This window comes from Canis lupus, chromosome 1 (assembly GCF_003254725.2).
Source record: "Canis lupus dingo isolate Sandy chromosome 1, ASM325472v2, whole genome shotgun sequence".
Taxonomy (NCBI): domain Eukaryota; kingdom Metazoa; phylum Chordata; class Mammalia; order Carnivora; family Canidae; genus Canis; species Canis lupus.
The window spans coordinates 109,294,081-109,317,841 of record NC_064243.1 but is presented as its reverse complement, the minus strand read 5'-3'; the positions used below and the strand labels follow the sequence as shown (position 1 = coordinate 109,317,841).

Below are 23,761 nucleotides of genomic sequence, written 5' to 3'. Positions count from 1 at the left end.
AATAAAATAAATAGAACTGCAGGCTATAAATGTCCTGCGGGGCACCAATGTGTGAAGTGAGAAACATAGGGCAGGAGCCAGAGCTGTCACAGTCACCCCTGTGTCCCCAGAACAAAGAAATTACTATTGAAGGAAAGAACGGTGCACATTAATCTGTCTCCTCTCTCTAGCCACATTTCTCTCTCCTCCTGGTCCCCAAATTTTATTACCATTCTGTCCCAGCTCAGATGTACCCTCCTCCAGGAAGCCCTCCCTGACCCCCTAGGCTGAGTCAAGAGCATCCTCTGAACTCCCACACCCCAGCCCAGCCCACTCTGTGTCATCATTATCTGGGGATAGGTCTGTCTCTCCTACTGGATACTGAGCCCCAAGAGGGCAAGGTCAGGGCTGTCTCCGTGACAATTATGTGCCCAGCTTCACTCAGCAGGGGGCTGGTCAAGAGCAACCAGAACAACAGAGATCAGTGCTAAGGACAGAGGTAAGCAAGCCTGTGGCAGGGCGTGGAGTCATTCAGGGGGTGAGAAAGGCAGGATGAGCACAGAGGCTCCTAAAAATCGACAACCCAAGGGAGGAGAGAGGCTAGTTCAGGGGTTTCGGGGTTCCAGTGCTGGATGCCAGTCTTCACCCCATTCCCTCCTAGCTGTGTGGCTTGGAGTAAGGGAACTCCTTTGGCTGTTTCCTCATTTGCAAAATGGATACTATACTAGCAGCCCAGCTGCGGAGCTACTGGAATAATTAAACAAATTCAAGATCGTGGAGGGCTCAGTGGAGGTCGGAGCCCAGAGGGCTCATTTCCCCTCCCTCGCCCCCTCTGCATCCACACCGCACACCCTACACACTCCTGCACACCCTCACCTCCCAGCACGCTCCACACACACACACACACACACACACACACACACTCAGAAGGGATGAGAAGGGACACAGGTTCCCCCACGATGCCCCAAGCTCCGGGCGTGCCTCAGTTTCCCAGAAAGCACAGGCACTACCACAGTCACCACGTTTATTGGATTCATACTTTGGCCCCGGGAGGGTAAGCTGTCGGGAAGACTCAGAGCAGGACGCAAAAGAGGCGCTTGTCGCGGAAGGGGTTCTCCGCGGCCGGCACCGGCGTCACCAGCGGGTCGTCTTTGGCGTGCGTCTCGCAGAAGGCCAGGAGCTCGGCCGCCGCCTGCGACACCTGCGGGCGCCCGCGCGGAATCCGTCCTCGCCCGAGGCCCCGCCCCGACCACGCCCCCACCGAGCCCCGCCCCCGGGTCCACCCCAGCTGGGAAAGGAATCATCCCGCGGGCCCCACCCCCAGCAGCGCGGGGTGCGGTCCCCCGCCCCGGAGCCCCCGCCTTCCACCCCAGCGCGTCCCCGCACCTTCATGCGGTCGAGGTTCACCTCCAGCTTCAGCTGTTCCACCGTCTTGCGGGCCTCCGCGATCTTGGCCATGTTGTTGGACATGGCTAAGGGTGGGAAGAGCCTAGAGGCCGGCGGGAGTGGGGGGCTGAGAGCGTTAGGCTCGGGCAAGCCTGGGGCCCCAGGTGAGGGTGGCTGCGGTAGTGGGGCCCGCGACGGGGTTGGGGATGCCAGAGGTGGAGGGAGGGACAGGAAAACAGAGGGGGGGAGGAGGAATGAAGAGACACGCACAGACGGGGGTGGGGGGGCAGAGGCAGGCCAAAGCAGGACGTGTGGGAGGAGAGGGGTAAGAGCGGAGGGTGGAGGGTGCCTAGGATGGGGTACCCAGGGCCAGGTGCAGGGAGGGACAGGAGGGGCCAGGGGAGGCAGGAGGGAAGCACGGATGCGAGGCCGCCCCGCAGGTGGAGGGAGGGACCCAACGAGGCCACAGGTGCTGGATCAGGATCCAGGTGTCCTGGGCCCCCCGGGGACCGAGCAGGAGCCAGGAGGGGGGCCTCCCCAGGCCAATTAGCGGTGGCTCCGGGGAGAACAAGGAATTAAGATCGCGGCGGGAAAGGCGCAGAGGGGGCCTCATTAGGGCCTTGGCAGCAGCTGCCCCCTCCGGCCCCCTCGGGGCGCTCCCCCACCCCAGCCCTGGCCACCTCAAAGGCTCCTCTGCTCATTAGCAGCCGGAGAGAGGGCTGGGGGGTGGGGGGCGGGTAACCCAGCCAGGACCGGGGAGACGGGCAGGGAGGATGGAGGGATGAAGCAATGGAAGGAGTAGAGGGAGGGGAGGACAAATTGAGGCATAAAGAAAGGGATGGAGTGATCCAGGGGGACGGAGGCACAGAGGGGACGGTGGGGGGACAGAGAAGGGGAGGTGGGGGGTCCGGGAGGGATGGAGTGAGGGGGTGGGAAAGGAGAGGGATGATCGGAGCGGCAGAGAGAGGCACCGCGGGGATAGGGGACAGAGGAGAGGAGGGCTGGGGGGACAGGGAGAGGGAGGTGGAGGGGCGGGGGCAGAGACTGGCTGATGGAGACGCGAAGTAGAAAGTCATTCATTCGCTCACTCATTCATTCATTCCCAGGCGGACAGACCATGGCTGCAATCTGGGGCAGAGGGATTAACTGCGCGGTGGGGAGACCCGAGCCTCCTACCTGTTGCAGCTCCGGCCGGGCTGGCGGGCAGGTGGCGGCTGGGAGACCGCGTCTGGGTGTCCCCCGCTCCCAGGCCCGCCCCGCCCCCTCCCCCGGGGCGCAGCCCCTGAGGCCCGCCTCCTCCCGCTGCCACCGCGCCGGCCCGCACCCTGGCCCCCTCCCGATGTCCTTCCCCTTTGTCTTTCTGTGTCTCTGTCTCTCCCTTTCTCTCTTTGTCTCTGTCCCTCCGGAACACGCACGCACACTCACTCACAGGTGTGCCCCACACCCCACACTTACGCCAGGTCACACACACCCCTCCTGTGAGGCCCGTGCAGCTTGTCCCCCCCCATCACACGTGCTCTCCCACCCTGTCACAGCTGCCCCCCGGGGTCACCCCACCACAGACGGCCCCCCTCACATGCAGGTGCCCGCCACCTCACTGTCTCACAACACCCTGGTGTTCCCCACAGAGTGTCCTACAGTGCCACAGTCACGCGGCCCCTCAAAATGTCACGCAATGTCTCACAATGTGTCAGATGTCACGTCATCCCCAGTGCCACCTGGCACAAGCACAGATACACTATCTTAGAGTATCAAAGGTGCAAACGGAGGTTCGCCCCGTGTCACACACAGTCTCTCAATGTGTGTCCATCACACACATTCACTGTGTCAGGGTCTCACACTGGGACATGGAATTACACGACATCTTTGTTGAGCACTGTCACTCAACAGCACATGGTGTTACACGGTGACACGCAGTCCCACGTCCAGGGATCCCCACATACACACTCATGCTCACTTTTGCACAGTCTACTGGTGTCACACACAATCTTACACCATCCCTCACAGAGTGTCCCCCCACACACACCCCATCATGCAAACGAGCTCCTGCTGAGCCCCTCACAGTCCCCGTTACCCTCAGCTGTCACCACCCTCACCCAGCAGTCTCGTGTATTGCACACTTACACGGGCACAAGGTCTCTCACTCATGTTCTCATCTGCTTGTGCCCTGCACGGTCACACAACCCCTGGAGGGCTGTCACAACGCCTTGTGTGTCTCACTATCCCACATGATCTGTGTCACACAGAGTCACACGGCTTCTCACAGTTCACCAGTGTGGTTGACATATGCTGTCACACTCACACGGTCCCTCTGTCACACCTATTCCCCCTTGGGCCTGTCACACCGACTTCCCACGCCCCTTCTGGGTGTGTCATACTCATTCTGTCTCACCCTCTGTCACACACGTTTGCCCGCATGACACACACAGGCCCTCATGTCTCCCCACGTTGCACACTGTGCCACACAATCTCTCGTTCCTTCATAGTCTCAATGTCACCACCAGCCCCACGAATAGTGTCTCAGGCAGAGCCAGCCTCTCAGGGTCCCACGCAGTCACCTGCATGTGATCTTTCCCATCTCACAGGCACAGCCGCACACAACCTTTCGGCGTAACACGTGGTTTCACAGTCACACCCTGTGTCTGGTGGTCACAAAATCTCCCCAGGTCACACAGCCACACAACAACCTCTAGCGTCACGCACAATCCCAAGGTAGTACACGCTCATACTATCTCTCGGCGTCTCACGCCATTCCCCGGTGTCACCCAGGGACACTCAGTGTCTCTCCTTGCCCTCGCACACCCCTGTGGGCGCCCACACTCAACCCTCCGGGCCTTCTTGCGACAGCCCCCGGATGACCACACGGGGGCGCTCGCGGCCCGCCGCGCCAGAGCCGTAGGCGGAGGGATATTAGGGCGGGCGGGAGAAGCACCCCCGGGAGGGAGACCCGGACGCTGCAGGGCGCAGGGGGCTGGAGGCCAGGGCGAGAGACTGAAGCTGAGAAATTCAAAGAGAGGTGGGGAGAGGCAGAGAGAGTGGCAGAGAGAGACGCAGAGACAGAAATGTGGAGAGATTGAGACCTAGGGACTAGGTGAGAAAGAGACAGGGGGTTGCAGAGACAGAGACGTGCCGGGTATAGGAGAGACACACAGGAACGTAGAGAGCCAGAGACAGCCAGAGACACCGAGGCGGACAGTCCGGCTCGCACACCGAGCAGCCCACAGGGGCTGGTGGCGGAGGCGGGGCCGGGGCGGCCGGGGGCGGGGCCTCGGGGCGGGGGCGGGGCGGCCGGGGCGGGGCCGCGGGGGCGGGGGCGGGGTTCCGAAGGGGCGCGTCCGGGGCGTACCATTGGGGGCGTGGGCCGGAGGAGGCGTGCCCCGAGGGGCGGGGTTGGGGAGAGCCGGAGGTGCTGCAAGGAGCGTCTCCACGCAGTCAGCCGGTCCCAATTCGCTTTTTATCGCCTAGACGGGGAAGCGAGAAGGGCGGGGAGGGGACAGCGGGCCGGGTGCCTGGTGGCGATTCCATCTGAGAGTATCGGACCCTGACTCCCCCGCCGCCAACCCCGCAGGAGACACGGGGCCAGGTGGGGGAAGGGAACCGGGCTCACATCTGGAAAGCATCAGGCGCGCCGGACGTGCCAGGGCCCCGGGCCCGGCTGCGGAAGGGGGGGAGGGGAGCTGGGGCGCCCTCGTCCCCCTCCTTAGCGGGGTCTGCCGGCGCCGGGGAGGGGCCTGGGCTTGCGCCGAGCCTCTGCGCCTCCCGCAGCTGGTTTCCATCAGCAGTTTTTTGGCCCGGGCCGCCCCCAAGGAGGAAACCCAGCTTAGAGTGGGGGAAGACAGGGTGACGACCCAGGCTCCTATTCCCCTCCCAGACGGCAGCCAGACGCTGGGGGACGGGGGAGACGGACCGACGGACGCTGCTTGAAGCGTACACAACCTGCATTTCTCGCCCGAGCTGCAGACCCCAGCCGTCTCTCCACCCCACGCATGACTTTAGTTTCCAGGTGTGCAGTGTGGTGTTGTGCTGCAAAGGAATCGCCCCAGCCTCGTGACAGCCTAGGATCAGTGGTATTATTGTGACCATTTTTTAGAGGGGGAGACTGGGACCCTGGATTCGGCTTCAGTTCTGGCTTGAATTATTCAAGAAATGTGCAGTGAACGCCAACAGTAGGGTCAACTACCCAATCGCCTGCTGTATATTCCCAACTGGAGGTCTGGTGGGTCTCACACGGCACTGACACTGAGCTCCATCGGTTGCACCCGCCAAACCCTCTTCTGCAGCCTCAGCCATCTGAGAGTAAATCTTTGGGGTCATTCTTGACTTCCCTCCCTCCCTGGCACCCCAACTGACATAGTAACAAATGCCATTAACTCCAGCTTGGGACTGTCCTGGGTGCCCAGTCACTTCTCACCTCCTCTGCTGCTCGCACTCTGGTCCAGCCACATTCCTCACTGGCTTCCCTCATCCTGGTCCCCACAAAGCAACCAGAGGGACCCTGCTTGAAATAATCTCCCCAGATAATAGCAAGTGTTAGCAAGGAGGTGAAGTTGGAACCCTCACATACCGATGGTGGGAAGTAAAATGGTGCAGCCACTGTGGCAAGCTGCCTGGCAGTTCCTCAAAAGGTTAAGCTCACCATGTGGCCCAGCAATTCCTTCCCAAGGTATCTACCTAAAAGAAACGAAAACATACGTCCACCCAAAAACTTGTACGTGAACGTTCATAGCAGCATTATTCATAACAGCTCCCAAGAGGAAAAAGCCCAAATATCTATCAACTAATGAGTGGAAAGATTAAATGTGGTCTGTCCAGACCATGGGATAGCTTTGGCAATAAAAAGAAACGAAGCACTGAGACGTGCTGCCTCAGAATAAACTTGGAAAACATCATGCTAAGTGAAAGAAGGCGGTCACAAAAGGCCACATATTGCATGATTCCATTGATATGAAATGTCCAGAATGGGCCAATATATAAGGACAGGGAGTCAGACTAGTGGTTTCCAGGGCCAGGGGATAGTGGAGGATTCATCATGGTGAGAGTTGCACAACTCTGTGAATCTACTAAAAGCCACTGAACTCTATATTTTTTAAAAAAAGATTTCATTTATTTATTCATGAAAGACAGAAAGAGAGGCAGAGACATAGGCAGAGGGAGAAGCAGGCTCCCTGTGGGGAGCCCAATGTGGGACTGGATCCCAGGACCCTGGGATCACCCCCTGAGCCAAAAGCAGATGCTCAATCACTGAGTCACCTGAAGCGTCCCCGAACTCTATATGGGTGAAGTCTATGGTAGATGAATTATATCTCAGTAGAGCTGTTAACCTTTTCACCTCCCTCCCTGCCCACCCCCCAAACCTAAGTCCCTCTTGTGCTCAGCATTCTCCCTCAAAGTAAAAACCGAAATCCTCGCCAAGGCCCATGCGGCCCCACACAATGTGATGGACCCGACCATTCTCGGGCCCCCACTCTAGCTATTCCCACCACTGTTGTCCGACCCCCAAGACCTTCACAAGCTTCGTTCCCCACATCCTTCAGATCTCTTTTCAAATGACACTTTCTTAATTAGACCATCCCAATCACTCTATGTAAAATCACAGACTCCTCTGCTCCCCCATCCCACCCAATTCCCTCATATCTCTGCTCAGTATTTCCCCATAGTCCTTACCACCTTCAATAAATCATAGAATTTATGTATTTATGTCAACACCCCTACCCCCCTCCCCAGCTCCCATCCCTGTAAGCAGTTCCTTTTGCACCCTTCTAGGGATAATCCGTGTAGTGAATAGGCTATGCAGGTCAGTGCTTAAGAACATGGATGGACTCTTAGGCAGCCTGAACTTAAATCTGGCTTTGCTACTTACTGATTTACTTCAGGCAAGTTACCTACCACCTCTGTGCCTCAGTTTCTCCATCTGTAAAATGGGCATAATAGTATCTATATATCTATCTAATATGCTGTCCACGTTGTGAGGATTAAATGAGTCACTGAGATTAGACTCTGGCATGCAATAAATGCTCAATTTATTGGGACGCCAGGGTGGCTCAGTGGCTGAACATCTGCCTCTGGCTCAGGTCGTGATCCTGGGGTCCTGGGATGGAATCCCACATCGGGCTTCCTTCAGGGAGCCTGCTCCTCCCTCTGCCTCTGTCTCTACCTCTCTCTCTCTGTCTCTCATGAATAAATAAATAAAACCTTTTTTTTTAAATGCTCAGCTCAATTTATTGTTAGCTTTTTTGTTTTATTTATTTATTTATTTTTAAAGATTTATTTATTTATGATAGACACACAGAGAGAGAGAGAGAGAGGCAGAGACACAGGCAGAGGGAGAAGCAGGCTCCAGGCAAGGAGCCCGATGCGGGACTCGATCCCTGGACCCCAGGATCATGCCCTGGGCCAAAGGGAGGCACTCAACTGCTGAGGCACTCAGTCGTCCCTGTTTTATTATTTATTTTTTTAATTTATTTTAAGATTTTATTTATTTATTCAAGACAGACACAGAGAGAAAGAGAGACAGAGACACAGGCAGAGGGAGAAGCAGGCTCCATGCAGGGAGCCTAATGTAGGACTCGATCCCAGGTCTCCAGGATCACACCCTGGGTCGAAGGTGGCACCAAACCGCTGGGCCATCGTTGCTGCCCCAACTGTTTTATTTTGTTTTGTTTTGTTTTATTTTTAAAAGTAGGCTCCATGTCCAACGTAGGACTTGAACTCCCCACCCTGAGATTGAGTCACATGCTTTACCGACTGAGCCAGCCAGGTGTCCCGCTGCTACCTTTTTTTTTTTTTTTTTTAATGAGTAAGCACTAAAATCTTAAAAGAGAAGGAAGATCATCCTTTTGTACTTCAACTATTTTGGCTACTGAGTGGTCCAGTAGCCTTACACAAGTCCCTCCCCCTTTCTGAGTACAGTTGCCTCCCTTATGGAACGGAGATGGGGCAAATATTCCCAAAGGCCTGACAAGCAATCACTTTTCCTGGCAAATGTTCAAAACTGACTTCTATTGATTGGTACTCTACAGGAACTTTTTTTTTTTTTTTTCTGTTTTGTTCCTTGCTATTTCCCCACTGCCTCCGTGGGCACTAGACATGCAGGTGAGCATAGCAGGTCTGCTCTCTGTTCTCTGAGTTCAAAGCTACAGAGAGGTGGACCCACCCGTGTAGACACAAAAGTCAAAGAAGCACAAATACCATTCTTCAGACTGTAGTGTCAGGAGGAGTTTGGGTCCTAGCCTTAGCTCCCTCCTCCTTGCTGTATGATCAGGGTTCTAATGGACCCTCCCCAAACTTCTACTTACCCATCCATGAAATCGGCATGATTACTGAACTTATCCAATAGAAATATGGGCAAAGGGTGTGAACAGGCAATTCATAGAATTAAAAGTGGTTCAATAAACATACAAAAGTATGTGTTGCCTCAAGAAAACGGGGAGTGAAGGGCACCTGGGCGGCTCAGTGTTAAGTGTCTGCCTTTGGCTCAGGTCGGATCCTGGGATGGAGTCCCACATAGGGCTCCCCTCAAGGAGCCCACTTCTCCTTCTGCCTGTGTCTCTGCCTCTGTGTGTCTCTCATGAATAAATAAATAAAATCTTAAAAAAAAACAGAGGAGACATGCTAATTAAAACAACACAGTTTTCCCCCATAAGATTGGCACAAATGTTTGGTAAACAGGTGGGAAAATGGGCATCGCAGGGGCGCCTGGGTGGTTCAGTCTGATTAAGCGTCTGCCTTCAACTCAGGTCCTGATCTCAGGGTCCTGGGATTAAGCCCCACATTGGGCTCCCTGTTCAGTTGGGAGCCTGCTTCTCCTTCTCCCTTTCCTGCTCCCCCTGCTTATCCTTGTACTCTGTCAAATAAATAAAATCTTCAAAAGAAGAAAGAAAGAAAGAAAGAAAGAAAGAAAGAAAGAAAGAAAGAAAGAAAGAAAGAAAGAAAGAAAGAAAGAAGAAAGAAAGAAAATGGGCATTTCAGAAATTGCTGTTGTAAATGTCAATTGAGGGCACTCTTAGTGGAAGGAAGTGTGGCAGTGTCAATTAAATGTTCTTAAATAGGGGCACCTGGGTGGCTCAGTCAATTAAGCATCTGCCTTCAGCTCAGGTCATGATCCCAGGGTCCTAGGATCGAGTCCCACATCAAGCTGCCTGCTTCTTCCCCTCCCTCTGTTGCTCTTCTTGCTTGTGCTCTCTCTCTCTCTGTCAAATAAATAAACAAGATATTTTTAAAAAATAAAAGTTTTTAGGGGATCCCTGGGTGGCGCAGTGGTTTAGCGCCTGCCTTTGGCCCAGGACGCGATCCTGGAGACCCAGGATCGAATCCCACGTCGGGCTCCCGGTGCATGGAGCCTGTTTCTCCCTCTGCCTGTGTCTCTGCCTCTCTCTCTCTCTCTCTCTCTCTGGGCTCCCGGTGCATGGAGCCTGTTTCTCCCTCTGCCTGTGTCTCTGCCTCTCTCTCTCTCTCTCTCTCTCTCTCTCTCTCTCTCTCTCTCTCTCTGTGTGTGTGTGTGACTATCATAAATAAATAAAAAATTAAAAATTTAAAAAATAAATAAATAAAAGTTTTTAAATGAGCATACTCTAATGACCAAGCAATTCTATTTCTAGGAGTGGAGCCTCTGGAAATGCATACATGTATACACAGAAGTATGTACAAGGACATTATTGCAGCAAAATCCTTAACAGCAAAAGAATTGGGAGAGCTGACATTCTCACAGTGGATTCCTATGGAGCTATTGATAATACAGTGATGGGAGCACCTGGCTGGCTCTATTGGTAGAGTACATGACTCTTAATCTCAGAGTTATGAGTTTAGGCCCCACGATGGGGGCAGAGATTACTTAAAAATAAAATTTTTTAAAAAGTGGCAGGAAAATATGTCATCTAAATTTAGATGAAATGGACAAATTCCTAGACGAATATAACTTAGTAAAAACTGACACAGGAAGAAACAGAAAAGCTAAATAGTGCTATAACCATCAAAGAACTCCATTTTTTTTTCTTTTGAGAGAGAGAGAGAGATAGAACAGGAGTGGGGGTGGAGGGGAGGCAGAGGGAGAGAGAGAGAGAGAGAGAATCTTAAGCAGGCTCCATGCCCAGTGTGGAGCCCAACTCCAGGCTCAATCTCACAACACTGAGACCATGATCTGAGCTGAAATCAAGAGTCAGACAGTTAACCAACTGAGCCACCTAGGTGCCCCTAAAAAATCCAATTCTTAATCAAAATCCTTCCCATTAAGAAATCTCTGGACACAGATGACTTAATCCCACCAAAAACAGTGATAAACAATGTAAATATATAACTCAATTTATATAAATATATATGGTAGAACTATACACATAAGTATTTAATGGTTAAATATTCATAGAGTTATTCAGATTCATATATGTAGGCAAACAGATAAACATAATCAACCTGATGATGAGGACTTTGAGAGGAGTTTGGGGTTGTCCCTTCACCTATATTTTTATGAAACCATGTTTATACTCAAACACAACTGAATCAAAGGTCAGATTCATTGTAGTAAAATAGCCGGTGGTAGGAAAATGAGGTTGAGACCCACCCTGAGATTTCCCATCTGGTTTTGGACACTACTATATTCAAAGCAAACAGGAGTCACTCACTTAATGTTAGTCCAAAGGAAAACCACATCTCTCATTTTACCACAGAAGAAGAGCCCACCACATATGTAACACTGTGCATTTATTTACAAAGAGGTTAGAGAAACACACAGAGTCTGGCCCCCCTGTGCACTGGGGAGTCACCATCGTCATAATAAATACAGTAATTTTAAAAAAGAAAAAAAATACTGGATTGGAACAGCTGAGGGTCTTCCTGGGCTCCCCCACTCCCTCTCAGCAGGGGAGAAAGGGGGGGCACCGAGATAGAAGCCATCTTCCTTCCCCTCTCTTACCTCCTAATCCCCTACAACTGTCCAGGGATAGAGGTGAAAGAGTCTTTCTTTCCAGGTGTTACCACCTCCTAATTGACCCTCAAAACCCCAAAGTCAGTGCTCCTTCCTTTTCCAGGGCACTCTGCAGGCACCACCCGGGTCAGACACGGAGTCTCTGACCATGGTGCCAAGGGGATATCCCAAGAATCCAGGGACGTGGACGGGGGCACTTTGTGAATGGGGGGTTGGGGGGAGACACCGCATCTGGGCATGGAAAGGAGGAATAAGAGGGTTCAGTGACAGAAGTGAACGGGAACAAACGGACTAAGCGTCTAAACTAAAACGGGGAAATTCAAACTGAATTGCCCCTTCTGCATACCATAGTACACCCATTGTACAGATGAGGAAAGTGAGGCCCAGACAAAGGGAACTTTCTTGCCCAAGGGCTGCAGAGCCAGCAGCTGACAGTGTCAAACAGGGCTCCTCCCCCATTCCTCCCTATGGTGGAGGGGGAGCCTTTTCAACCAAGACTGCAGTGGATGGGGGGCAGTGAGGAAGGGTCTTTGGAAGCAGAGAAGATGGTGGTCTTTGGAAGGGAGGTATGGAAGGGCCAGTGACTGGGAGCGTGGTGGTGCAGAGGCCATGAAGGCGGAGCCCAAGCAATTCCCAAACTCACACCGTAGTCATGACCTTGAGAGAACCCGAACGGAAACGCAGTATCTTTTTCTTGAGTGCGTGAGAAGCCTTGATCTTCACGAAGACTTTGGCGGGGCCCGCGGGCGCCCCTCCACCTGCGCCACCCCCGGGCCCGGAGGCGGCGGTGGCCGCCACCAGCTGCTGCGGCCACACCAGGCCACCGCTGCCGTCCGAGTCGCTGGACGCGGAGCTGAAGGCCGGCGACTCCCCCTCGCTGGCGCTCGACTCGCTCTCCCCGTAGCCGCCGCCAACGCCGCCCGCGGGCCCCCGGCGTCCCAGGGGCCCCACGCGCCCCGCGGAGCACTCGGAGTCGCTGCCCGCGCAGCCGTAGAGGAGGCGGCGCGGAGGGGCTGACGGCGACGGGCCGGGCCCCGGGCCGCGGGCCGCGGGGGCTCGGGGCCGGCCGCGGCGCCCGTCCGCCGCGTCGATCTCGGCCGTGGAGCGCCAGCGGCGGCAGGACCCCGCGGCCTGAGCCGCGAGCGTGGGCGCGGGGCCGCGGCGGGGCCTCGGCGGCCGGGGCTCTTCCCGTTCGGCCGTGGGGTACTTGGGGGGCCCCGGGGGCGCCGCGGCCGCGCGGCCCAGCAGACTGGTCTCGGACTGAGAGCGCGCGGCCTTGCGCGCCCTGGGCGAGCCCCTGCGGCCGGAGGCCTCCGTCACGCGTCCGCGGCGGCCGGCGGCCCGGGGACGCTCCCGGGGCGGGGACTGCTCCACGCTGCGGCCGCGGGTCAGTGGCGGCGCTTTGCGGCGCGCCGCGCGCCCGGGGAGGCCGCGGGTGGCGGCCTGCGCGCCCGGGATGTACTGCGCCTTCACCAGGCGACCCTCGGCCGGGCTGTCGGGGGGCGACGGAGCGGCGGGCGGCGCGGCGGGCTCGGGCGCCGGCTCCGACTCCCACGGCGGGGCCCAGCCGCGGCCCAGGGCGGCCGGGCTGGCGGGGCGGCCCCCCGCGCGCTCCACCGGGGGCTCGGGCGCGGGCCGCGCGCCTCCGGGGGGCGGGGACACGTCGGGCGGCCTCTGGCGCACGCTGTTCTGGCGCCGCGGGCCCCCGTCCGCGCCCCCGGGACTGGTCCGGGGCTGGCCCGCCCCCCGGCGGCGGCGCCTGCGCAGGAGCGCCGAGATGTAGCCGTCCAGGGGCCGCCCCGCGCCCGACGGGTCCGGAGAGTCCGCCGGGGGCCGGGCGCAGGGCCGCGGGCTGCGCAGCGCCACGGCGTGCAGGGGGCTGGGCGTCAGGAAGGGCCCCGCGCGGGCCCGCCGCTCCGCGGAGGAGCAGGCCTCGGGGCCCGCGGAGCCCGCTGCCGTCGGGTAGGGCGCCGAGTACGATCGCGGCACGGCGGCCCGAGCGCTCACCGCCTCCGGAGCGCTGGGGCTGGCGTCTCCTGGGGAAGGAGGCAAAAAAAAAAAAAAAAAAAAAAAAAGAAGGAAGAGAGTGGAGGGACTCGAAGCCCTTGCTCCATGAGCCTAGGAGGGTCAAGTGGCCAACCCCCGTCCTCTTCTGCTGTCAACCAAACCTCTGCTCTCCCCCGCCCCCTTATACCAGGTTCATGACAGAATCTTCCCGAGGCCCTGAGTGGTGTGTCCTGCCTCTGCCGCTTGCCCTCCATCTCTAACCCCTCTTTTCCATAATTATGGGCCTTCAGCTCCACTGACCTCCTGGAAGCACCTGCCAGTCACGTTCCAGCCTCACGGACCTTTGCACTTGCTGTGTCCGCTCCCTGAACACTCTTCCCCGAGGGTCTCTGTTTGGCCCCCTCCCTCACGTACTTTAGGGCGCCACTCAGGTGTCACACTCTCAGTGACGCCCTCGCTAGCCATGTCTCCTAAAATTGCATCTTCGTCCCCAGCTCAAAAGGGGACCCCCAGTTGCCTGGGAGGCTCAGCGGTTGAGCGTCTGCCTTCGGCTCAGGTCGTGATCCCAGGGTCGTGGGATCGAGTCCTCCATCAGGCTCCCCATGGGGAACCTGCTTCTCCCTTTGCCTGTGTCTGTATCTCTCATGAATAAATAAAATCTTTTTTTTTTAATGAGGGGTGCCCTCCCTAGCCCCCTTCCCTAACTTTCCTCTCATCCTACACATCTATATCTTATTTATCTTGTAGATTATCTGTTTCTCCCACTGGGAAGTCAGGTTTATGAGGACAAGGGTGTTTTTTTTGTTTGTTTGTTTGTTTTCCTTTTCCACTGTCGTATCCCTCACGGTGCTAAGCTGGCACAGAGTGGGAACTCAGAAACTTACTTGCACACATGAACAACAGCAGTTTCTGCTTACCGAGGGGCTACCATGTGCCAAGTCCAATGGCAATAAGGGCTGAGGCTCCCTGAATATGTAAAACTTCCCTCTGAGGTAGGTGCTGTTATTAATCCCATTTTAACAGATGGAGAAACAGAGGCCCAGAAAGATGCAACATGCTCAAAATCACACGGAGAGGGAATGTCACAGCCAGAATTTGAATCCAGGTCAGCCTGACTCAGAAGCGTGTGCTCAGAACCATTCTCTTACTGTCCATTCCCTGGCTCTCGGGGCCCAACCCCACCCACCTTACCTAGGGACTTGGGCCTCTCGCTGGCATAGATGCCCCGGGGTTCAGAGGGACCCAGGCGTCCATAGGAGCCAGATCCAGAGAAGCCACTGTCCCCACAGAAGGTTGAGGGTGGTGAGTCTGGACCTCCTGTGGAGCTGGGGTCTTCATAGAAGCCTGGATTCCAAGGAGAGGAGGAGAGAGAATCAGGGGCCTGGGTGGGGAAGCCAGTGGTGTAGAAAGAGGCAGAGACAGGAGCCTAGGTCCGGGACAGTAGGAAGGGTGGGGGTGTCCCAGGCAGACCCTGCTCCCTCTGCACCTGCTCACCTGAGCTGCGCCCGCTCTCCTGTTCCAGTCCCCCAGACTCCAGGCTCAGGTCTCCAAGCTGCTGGCCCAGGTCCCAGATGAGCCCGGGCAAGGCCTCCTGAGGGCACGAGGAGAGCAGGATGATCACAATGCCCCCCATCCTCTGCCGACTGGTCCCCCACATCTCCCCACCTATGGGCAGAGCTTCACTTTGACAAATGAGGCTCTGATTTCCAAAGTGTAAAAGGAACACTACCCGAGTCCCAGGACCCCCTCAAGATCTCTGTCCCTTCATCCCGTAAGAAGTCCTTCTGACTGTCTAACTCGAGCCCTTCGTGCTGCAGCAGCTACATCCTCCTTTCTTAGGCGTGATAAGCTTCCGAAGGCCCCACCCCTTGCCCCCTCTCTGTCAGGTGTTCCCTCTATGGCCCCTTAACTCCTATGAGCCTAAGTTCCAAAAGTCTTGCAGACTTTTTGCTGCTAAAAGTCGGTATCCAGGACCTAGCAGATCCCTTAGCCATTGGCCTGCGTCCTCCCAGTCCTTGGCCTTCTCCTCTCAGATGTTCCCATCTTCTCCCACTGCCCCTTATCATCAGCAAGTCCTTCTGCAAGTCTTCCTTGAGTCCTTCCTGCTGCAGACCGATCCTTTCCCTCACGAGGATATAGTAGGCTGACCACGACTCATATTAACTCTTTGCTCCTGCCCTCAGGAAGAAACCACTGCCCCCTCCCATGCCTATTGGAAAGTCCTACTGCGAGTCTAGCCTGTCTTGGTACTACACCAACGAGCACAGCAGGTTGTTTTGCCCCAGGAACCACATCTTCCTCTTGCCTTTGCTTCTTTCCCACCCCGAGGCCCCCAGCGTCTGCCCTCTGCATCCCCATGAGAAATTTCTATTGAGTCTATCCTGGATCCTTCTTGCTGCAGGGAATGACCATTTCTTATCAAGTGAGAATAAATGAAGGTGAAAACCCTTTGAGGGGAGCAGCAGTGACTAGGGATGGGGGGTGGTGCGGCTAGGAGCTAGAATAACACCGGTGGGGCCTCCCAGACCCTAGGATTTGGAAAACCCCGTTTTGGAAAACAGGGCCAGATCCAGGAAGAGTCTCACATGGGTCTGGGTGAGGCCAGAGGTGGCAGCAGCCACAGGCTGACGGTTGACCCTCAGACAAAAGCGGTTTGTCTGGACGGCAGGAGGGAGGAGGGAGGGAGGGAGGAGGGGCTGAGGGGCCAGGCGCCCAGCCCTGCCTATTTAGGGCAGAAAGACTGGCCGGCTCCCCCGCAGACGCCCCCCCTCCCCTGGCTTCCTACTCTGTGGCTGCTCTGCCCATGCTCACCCCTCCCCCCCAGAACAGAAGCCCCCATCTGGGCTTGTTTATGGGAGGAAAGTCAACAAATCATTCCACTTTGGGCTCCTGCCCTGGGTGTGCAGAGATGCTCAGGGTCGCGTCATCTTTGAGCAGAACCCAGGAAAGCTGGAGAAATGTGCAGTCTCGGGGTGGCCAAAAAAATTCACAGACCGCCCATATGCCCCGTGTCAGGTTCCCCACTAATCGCCCCCTGGCCCACTCTGCTCTAGCCCCGCTGGGCTCCGTGCTGTTCCCCGGAACACTGCCTGGCCTGCTCCTGGCCCAGTCTGGACGAGCCGCCCCTGCATTTCTTCCTGGCTCACTCCCTGGCTTCATTCAGATCTTTGCTTACCCGAGCCCTCCTCTGACCAGACTTTCCAAAATAGCTCCCCTGTCACTTGGCACCCGTTGACCTGCTTTGTCTCCGCCTCTGCCACACAGCGGTAATGACCTCCCAGCTCAAAACGATGCATCAGGTTGTCATTTGGTTATGGTCTGTCTCACTAAATGTCATCCCTGGAAGGCTGAGATTTTTGTCTGCTTTGTTCACTGCAGTTTCCTTCTCTCAACCCCACCCCACCCCACTCCCAGGGTGCATAGCACAGTGCCTGGCACAAGGCAGGTGCTCATGCAAAGTTTGATGAAAATGAATGTAGACGGCAGAATACTATACAGTTGTCAAAAAGGAAGGAGGCAATTTCTATCATCACTAAGAGGGATGCCTGGGTGGCTCAGTGGTTGAGCATCTGCCTTTGGTTCAGGTGTGATCCTGGGATCCTGGGATCGAGTCCCGCATCAGGTTCCCTGTAGGGAGCCTGCTTCTCCCTCTGCCTACGTCTCTCCCTCTCTGTGTGTCTCTCATGAATAAATAAATAAATAAAAATCTTTAAAAAAAAAGAATCATCACTAAGATACAGCATTGAGCAGAAAAAGAAAAAAGTGCATAGTTCGAGCAGGAGTCAGAATTACCTGAAGGGCCTGGGGTCCACCTCCAGAGCTTCCGATTCCTGTCTGAAGCTCATGTTTTATAAATTCTCATGTGATGCTGCTTAGTCCAGCAGCTGCATTTGGAGAAACCACTGGCATTATCGCTGAGATCTCACCCAAGCAACTGGAATTTGCAAAAAGCAAAGCCAAACTCTACATTTCTTGGTATGTAAACTGCATTGGTAGAGGTAGATGCATCGGTAGAGGTCTGGAAGGATTTACACCAAGGTGACGGCGGCGGTGATCTCTGACGAGACCCCTGTCCCTGTGTGACCTTGAGCAGGTTACCCCAGCTCTCTGGGCCCTGGTTTCCTCATCTGTAACATGGCATCATTCAACTCTCTCTCTTACAGGGCATTGTGAGGATTCTATGATTTAAAACAGCAGATCCTTTTAAGCTCTTAATAAATGCTAGGTTCTATCATTACATGAAAACTATGACTTTCTAACAAGGAAAATATAAAGTCATGTTTCACTTGTGTAAATAAAAATAAATATAAAAGAATAGATGGGGGGTGCCGGTGTCTCAGCGGTTAAGGGTCTCCCTCTGGCTCAAGGCCTGACTGATCCTGATCAGTCCCCGGATCGATTCTCACATCAGGCTTCCTGCATGGAGCCTGCTTCTCCCTCTGCCTGTGTCTCTGCCTCTCTCTCTCTGTGTCTCTCATGAATAAATAAATAAATAAAATCTTTAAAAAAGGGGAGGGGATAGATTGTGGGGGGTAAGTTCTGCAGGTCTAATTTCAGTCCTTGTTCTGTAAGGGAAGAGCAAGGGTGAAAGGAACAAACAGAAGAGGCCTCCTCTTCCCCCATGCCTGGACCATCCAACACGGCCCCAGTCTACACACTCCCATTGTGTGTAAGTTTGACCCCGTCCCTTCCAGGTGCAAAGCAATGACTCTTCAAAAGACCAGAAGGACCTTGGCCTGAATCTGGCTCCCTGTGTACCCACAATGCCCCTCATCCCTTTCTTTTCTTTCCTTTCCTTTTCTTTTTTCTTTTCTTTTCTCTCTTTCTCTCTCTTTCTTTCGCAAGCCCTTCTGCTGGTGGCCACCCAGTTCAGGCAGGTTTAACATCCATGTGGTCAGGACCCCTGGAGACCCCTTTGCCCAAACTTTTCCAGACCTCTCTTCCTCCCATGCTCACATGCCCCTAGTCTGTGTCCAATTCCCTTTATCTCTATTAGGAAGTCCTTCTGCCAGTCTAACTGAAGTCCTTCTTGCTGGAAGGGGACTCTTTTCCTTGGTGAGAGAGAAAAGAACTCCTACCCCTAACCAGGATTCTTACCTCATTTCTCTGAGATATCCCTGGTCTTTCCCTGCCTCTCCACCATTCCTATTAGAAACTAATCAAGTCTGGCTTCAATCTTTCTTGCTTCAAAGGGAGTGTATTCCTGGGCAGGGTCTTTGGGGTGGGAGGGGTAAGCACCGTAAGACAGAGGCTCAGGGATCCAAGGAGGTGCCCGCACCCTCTTCAGAAGGACCCAGGAACCCCCCAACAGCAGTGGAGTTTATATTTAGCGCTTCTCTATTCCTCCTTCGGTATCGCTGTCTCCCTCCCGCTGCCTGCCACCGCCTCCTCCCTGACGCTGGGACGGAGCTTTGCCTGGAGAGTGTGGGGGGAAGAGGCCTCTCCACTACCACCTCCTGGGGGGTGGGGTAGACAGAGGGGCATATATGGGGGGGAGACTCAGCAGCAGGGATGAGGAAGCTGAAGGGCAGAGAGGGGAAACTGAGGCAGACAGAGGGAGAGCCTGAGGGACAGAAGGAAGGACACAGCTCGCCCATCCCCATGCTCTCTCCCTCTCCTCGTGCGTAGGGTGGGAGGTGCCTTCCCAAGCCCAGCAAGCCTGGGGTGGGGTGGGGTGGGGTGGGGGAGCTGGTGAAGGCCCCCACATCGCGTCTCTAACTTTGGGAGGGGGTGGGGCCTCCCACAGCTGTTTCTGTTTCCCGAGAAGAATGTGCAGGGTCCCACTCCCGGTCGGGGGAGGGGCTGTGCGTGCAGCCCCGGAGTCTGGCGGCAGCCCCCCCTCCCCATTCCCCATGTGGGGAGGGGGCAGTGGAGGTCAGCAGCAGGGAGAGCCCCCTCCCCCGCCGCCCGGGGTCAGGTTTCCCCAAACGGGAAGCTCTGACCACACACAGGCTTGGGGATGGGATCTGCAAGGGGAGCCAGGGTCTGGGGCCTGGCAGGCTGGGGGGAGGGGAAGAGAGAGATAGGGACAGGGACGTGGGGCGGGAAAAGGGAGAGAGATGCCGAAATGCCAAAGGAGGCCAGGGAGACCGAGATGGAGAGACAGAGAGAGAGATTAAGAAACAGGCACTGAAAGTCACAGAGATGTGGCAGTAGGGAGAGAGTGAGAGAAATCCAGGAAGAGCCGGGGAGAAGCAGAGAATGACAGAGGAGAGAGGGGTGGTGCTCTTGAAGTCGTTCTGGAGACCTCTGCCTCCTTCTCTACCATTAGAGCACTCGGGGAGTTGAGAAGCCAGCCCCCCACGCCGCCTCGACCTGCCTCATCTTGGGTTAACCGAGGCCGGGACCCGCTAGGGAAGGAGGGAAAGTGTCACCGGGGAGTAAAGATCACCGCGGGGTCCTCAAGGACTGCAAGCTTCCTCTCAGCAGGGATCCCTCCCTCCGGAGGCCCGAGGATCCCCTCCCCCCACCCCGCCCCCTCCAGAGATCTCCAAGCACACCGGGACTTAGGGAAGATGGAGCCCTGCTGGCGGGGCCGGAGGGGGGCATGTTTGGATCCCGGCTGTGTGACCTTGGGTGAGTCGCTTGCCGTCTCTGAGCCTCAGCTTCTTTCTCTGTAAAATGGGGACTATCACCCCCCCCCCCTTTCCTCCAGGCTGCAAGAAGACAACGCATGCCGAATCCTCGGCCCAGGCTTGACACACACTTAGCACCCAGAGGAATTTTCTTTGGGGAAGGGGCCTGTGCATTTCACGAGGCTCCGGCGGAGGCGATGCAGTCCCCCTTCCCCAGTTTGGGGGCGAGGAGGCCAGATCCCGCCCGCCCGCCGCCCGTACTCCTGGGTCTCCAGCCCCACCCCCTGTCCTCTCCCCCTCCCCCACCGGAACGGGTGTCTGAGCATCCGACCGAGACAGACAGACAGATAGACACAGACGGGGGCGGAGGGATGGACGGACAGCCCCTCACCAGCTGCTCCTCCAGGGCCGCTGCGGCCCGGCGCGCCGCCGCCGCATCTTCGTCCTCCTCGGCGTCCTCCTCGTCCTCGGCCTCGGCGCCCCCCATTCCGGGCTGGGCCAGCCGCAGCGCCTGCTGCACGCGGTACTCCTGCCTCTCCCGGAGCCAGTGCAACTCGCAGAGCCCGGCCAGGCTGCCCTCCAGCCAGCCCCGCAGCCGGCCCCGCTCGGGGCTCACCGGGAACGAGAAGGCCCGGATCATGGCTGCGGCCCCCCACCCCAGCCCGGCCGGGCCCCACGGCCACCCCTCTCCGGGTCCCACCTCCCCGCCCCAACAGCCCGCCTGCCCGCCCGCTGGCCCGGCTGTCACCGTCTCATCTGCATAGGCGCCCGCCCATTGGGCCGCCCACCCGCGCCTTATCTGCATGGCCACGCCCCCGGCGACAGAGCAACCGTCGCCTATTGGCTGCTACCTCCCTGACGAAGATGCCCGGCGGTGCATCCGCGCCCCCCAGCGCGACGCATGCTCGCAGCTTCCTACTCGCTCCGCTTGGGGCGGCCTCGCCACGCCCCACCGCTTGCCTGCCTTTGGGGCCTAGTCACGCCCCCTCTCGCGTCACAATGAAACAAGTCCGCCCTTGCTCCAATGTCATTGGTTCGCGCCCCTCCGGTCCCGCGGCTGGTTCCGCCCCCTTGCGGGCGAGCTCCGGCTACCATTGGACTGTCCGGCGAAAGGGGCAGGGGTGATCTATAAATAGAGAATGGGTCCACGTGACAGGTTGGCAGCCTTTCCTCTCCCCCCACCCCTAGCGACGCTAAGCCGCTGAGGCTGAGCAGGGGGCGGAACGGGTTATTGAGTCGAGCCCTGATTTTGCCTCCTCTTCCACGAAGCCTTCCCAGACACTCCGCTGTAAAACTAGAGGCCAGCTGAGACCGACATCCTCCCCTAAAAAAATGCTTCTAAACGGGACCGGCTTCACCGGCATGTGACCAGCTTAGGAGGGCCCCGCGCCTGGTTTAATATTCTTCTGTCACCGTCTTGAAATTCTTATTTTTTTGAACAAGGGGCCTCGCATATTCATTTTGCACCAGGCTTCACAAATTCTGCAGCCAGTCTTCTAAGAGTCGGAGATCGGTTATATCCCAAATTCTGGAATTATGAGACCTTCCTGGGTTGAAGATTCTCCGATTCGACCAAAACAGAATCTAAGCGTCTTTTGTCTCCCAGATCGTGTGGGGCATAGCGTCCATCATTCGACGATTCCAGGAGCCTTTGTTCGACGTTCTAAGAGGCTTTGTTCTCAGCGTTCTAAGATGCTCTGTTCTCAACGTTCTGTGGTCCTAAGAGTCTGAGCCTGACTTTGGTTTCCAAGGTTCCCTTCTGGCTCCCCTGGCTCCGCAAGCCGGGCTGGCGCCCCCTCAGGTGGCCAGCCCGTGTCACTACGCCGAGTGTGTGTCCCTACAACCTTCAAGATCTAGCTCCGACATTCATACCCATTTCTCAGACAGATCTTGACTCCCTACAAGCCAGGGCTCACAGAAGATCATGTGAGAACTTCCCTCTTTTATGATCTCCTCTTTTATGGCACCAGAGACATTCTGGTGGTAAGCTGGAGAAACAGGGATAGCCCTTGAGAACAAACACGGGACTAGACTACCTGGGGGTGGGGGGCTGGGGGGTGAGCCCCAGCTCTGCCACTTTCTACCTGTGTGACCTTGGAAAACTTGCTTAACCTCTGTGCCTCAGTTTCCTTATCTGTATGATGGGAGTCAATGCTGTCTACCTTCTGCAGTCATTCTTAGGACTGAGATACTTGTCCAGCACCTTCCGTGTATAAAGAGCCACAGAAGGGTCTGATAAATAAGTACACAATAATCCTAAGCCCCCTCTTGTTTAAGACAGACCAGTGGCTCAGTGGTTGAGCGTCTGCCCTCAGCTCAGGGCGTGATCCTGGGGTCCCAGGATTGAGTCTCACATCAGGCTCTTCACAGGGAGCCTGCTTCTCCCTCTGCCTCTCTATGTCTCTCGTGAATAAATAAAATATTAAAAAAAAGACACACCTAGACTGTCCTTAAATAGCCTTAATTTTCCAACAGTGGGTAGATGATCGGGATTTATGATAGGTGGATTTGGAGAGCTTGCTCTCAAACGAGATTTTCTCAGTAGTTAGTGTCTGGGATGATGTCAGGGTTGGTTTTTCATCTCTGTTCTTTGTGCAAAGCCAGTTGAACCATTTCTTGCGTGGAATGTTGGATCTGGAACGGACTTAGGTTCTGATCACTGGACATTCGAAGACAAGTATTCCTAGGAAGATAAATTAAAAGATTATTATTAATGGTTGAATAAGGGAGTAAAACCAAGATTTGAGACCCGAGCGCAGCCAGTTGAGAGGGTTCCCAGAAGGAGGTACAGAGAGATCCTTGGTTGATGGAGTAAGAACAGCAGTCACAGTTCTGCAGATTTCCTCGGTGGCCTCTTGTTCTTACCGATGACAATGACATATGAGGGGTCCCTGGAAATGAACCAGCAGTAGCTTCCAACCTTAACACACAAGTCCTTCCCTTGGAAGTCCCTAACCAGGGTATAAAAGTTGCCTAAACATTGGGCACCTGCATCGCTCAGTGGTTGATCATCTGCCTTCAACTCAGGTCATGATCCCCGGGGCCTTGGGATCGAGTCCCGCATCTGGCTCCTTGCAGGGAGGCTGCTTCTCCCTCTGCCTGTGTCTTTGCCTCTCTCTCTCTGTGTTTCTCATGAGTAAATAAATAAAATCTTTTTTAAAAAGTTGTTCAAACATGGTTGGAAGCCATATGAAATCCTCAGAGCTTACTGCTAAGCATTTGGCTTCCTGTTCCAAGCCTCCTTTGGATGCTAATGAAGGAGGAGGTCACAGTCATCCTGGATCTTGCGTCTGCACGGCGACTTTCAGCCTTTACAGAATGTGGCAGATGTCTTATATTTGTGGGGGATTTGGTGGAGGTTTGGAAGAAGATAGAGTGAAGTTTAGACATCCATAGAATGAAGGGGAATCAAAACTGATAAAGGACTTACAGGATTGGCAAGATACCAGAAGCCAGTCCAGCCTCTGACAGGTGGATACTAGTCTGCAAAATCTTTACACATAGAATACACATCACTGGGCAGCCCAGGTGGCTCAGCGGTTTAGCGCCACCTTCAGCCCAGGGCGTGATCCTGGAGTCCCGGGATGGAGTCCTGCATCGGGCTCCCTGCATGGAGCCTGCTTCTCCTTCTGCCTGTGTCTCTGCCTCTCTCTCTCTCTTTGTCTCTCATAAATAAATAAATGAATTCTTAAAAAAATACACGTCACTGGGGGCAATCCCAAGACTCATGTGAATAATTGCCTTATTTATTTGAGGGGTCAGAAAATAAACATTGTGGGGTTTTTTTCTTGTTGTTGTTGTTGTTTTTAAAAATATTGATTAAAGTAGAAAACCAAGGAGAAGATGCAGGGACAGGACTGGGACCATAAAATGAGTCATCAGAGGGGTGATACAATTG

At 55.5% G+C, this 23,761-nt stretch overlaps 2 protein-coding genes across 2 annotated transcripts; both read right to left on the bottom strand.

Moving 5' to 3' along the window:
* Positions 1–989: 989 nt before the first annotated feature.
* Positions 990–2,625, bottom strand: GNG8 (G protein subunit gamma 8). The gene is made up of 3 exons (XM_025421907.2): positions 2,542–2,625; positions 1,366–1,468; positions 990–1,180 (listed from the first exon to the last, which is right to left on the bottom strand). The coding sequence occupies exons 2-3, from the start codon at positions 1,447–1,449 to the stop codon at positions 1,052–1,054; spliced, it is 213 nt and encodes a 70-aa protein (XP_025277692.1). The 5' UTR covers positions 1,450–1,468; positions 2,542–2,625; the 3' UTR covers positions 990–1,051.
* Positions 2,626–11,041: 8,416 nt separating this feature from the next.
* On the bottom strand, positions 11,042–21,842 carry DACT3 (dishevelled binding antagonist of beta catenin 3). Its single transcript, XM_025424566.3, has 4 exons — positions 20,255–21,842; positions 14,783–14,879; positions 14,480–14,632; positions 11,042–13,317 (listed from the first exon to the last, which is right to left on the bottom strand). Exons 1-4 carry the CDS (start codon positions 20,666–20,668, stop codon positions 11,921–11,923), a joined length of 2,061 nt encoding a protein of 686 aa, XP_025280351.1. The 5' UTR covers positions 20,669–21,842; the 3' UTR covers positions 11,042–11,920.
* Positions 21,843–23,761: the final 1,919 nt, after the last annotated feature.

Bases quoted from the DNA above. Each gene is read 5' to 3' on its own strand.
- GNG8 (XM_025421907.2), bottom strand. From the start codon at position 1,449: ATGTCCAACAACATGGCCAAGATCGCGGAGGCCCGCAAGACGGTGGAA. The intron at 1,181-1,365 runs GTGCGGGGACGC...GGGCGCCCGCAG, and splicing joins TGAACCTCGACCGCATGAAG to GTGTCGCAGGCGGCGGCCGA.
- DACT3 (XM_025424566.3), bottom strand. From the start codon at position 20,668: ATGCAGATAAGGCGCGGGTGGGCGGCCCAATGGGCGGGCGCCTATGCA. The intron at 14,880-20,254 runs GTGAGGGGCTGT...TCGTGCCCTCAG, and splicing joins CGGCCCTGGAGGAGCAGCTG to GAGGCCTTGCCCGGGCTCAT. The intron at 13,318-14,479 runs GTAAGGTGGGTG...CTCCTTCCCCAG, and splicing joins CGAGAGGCCCAAGTCCCTAG to GAGACGCCAGCCCCAGCGCT.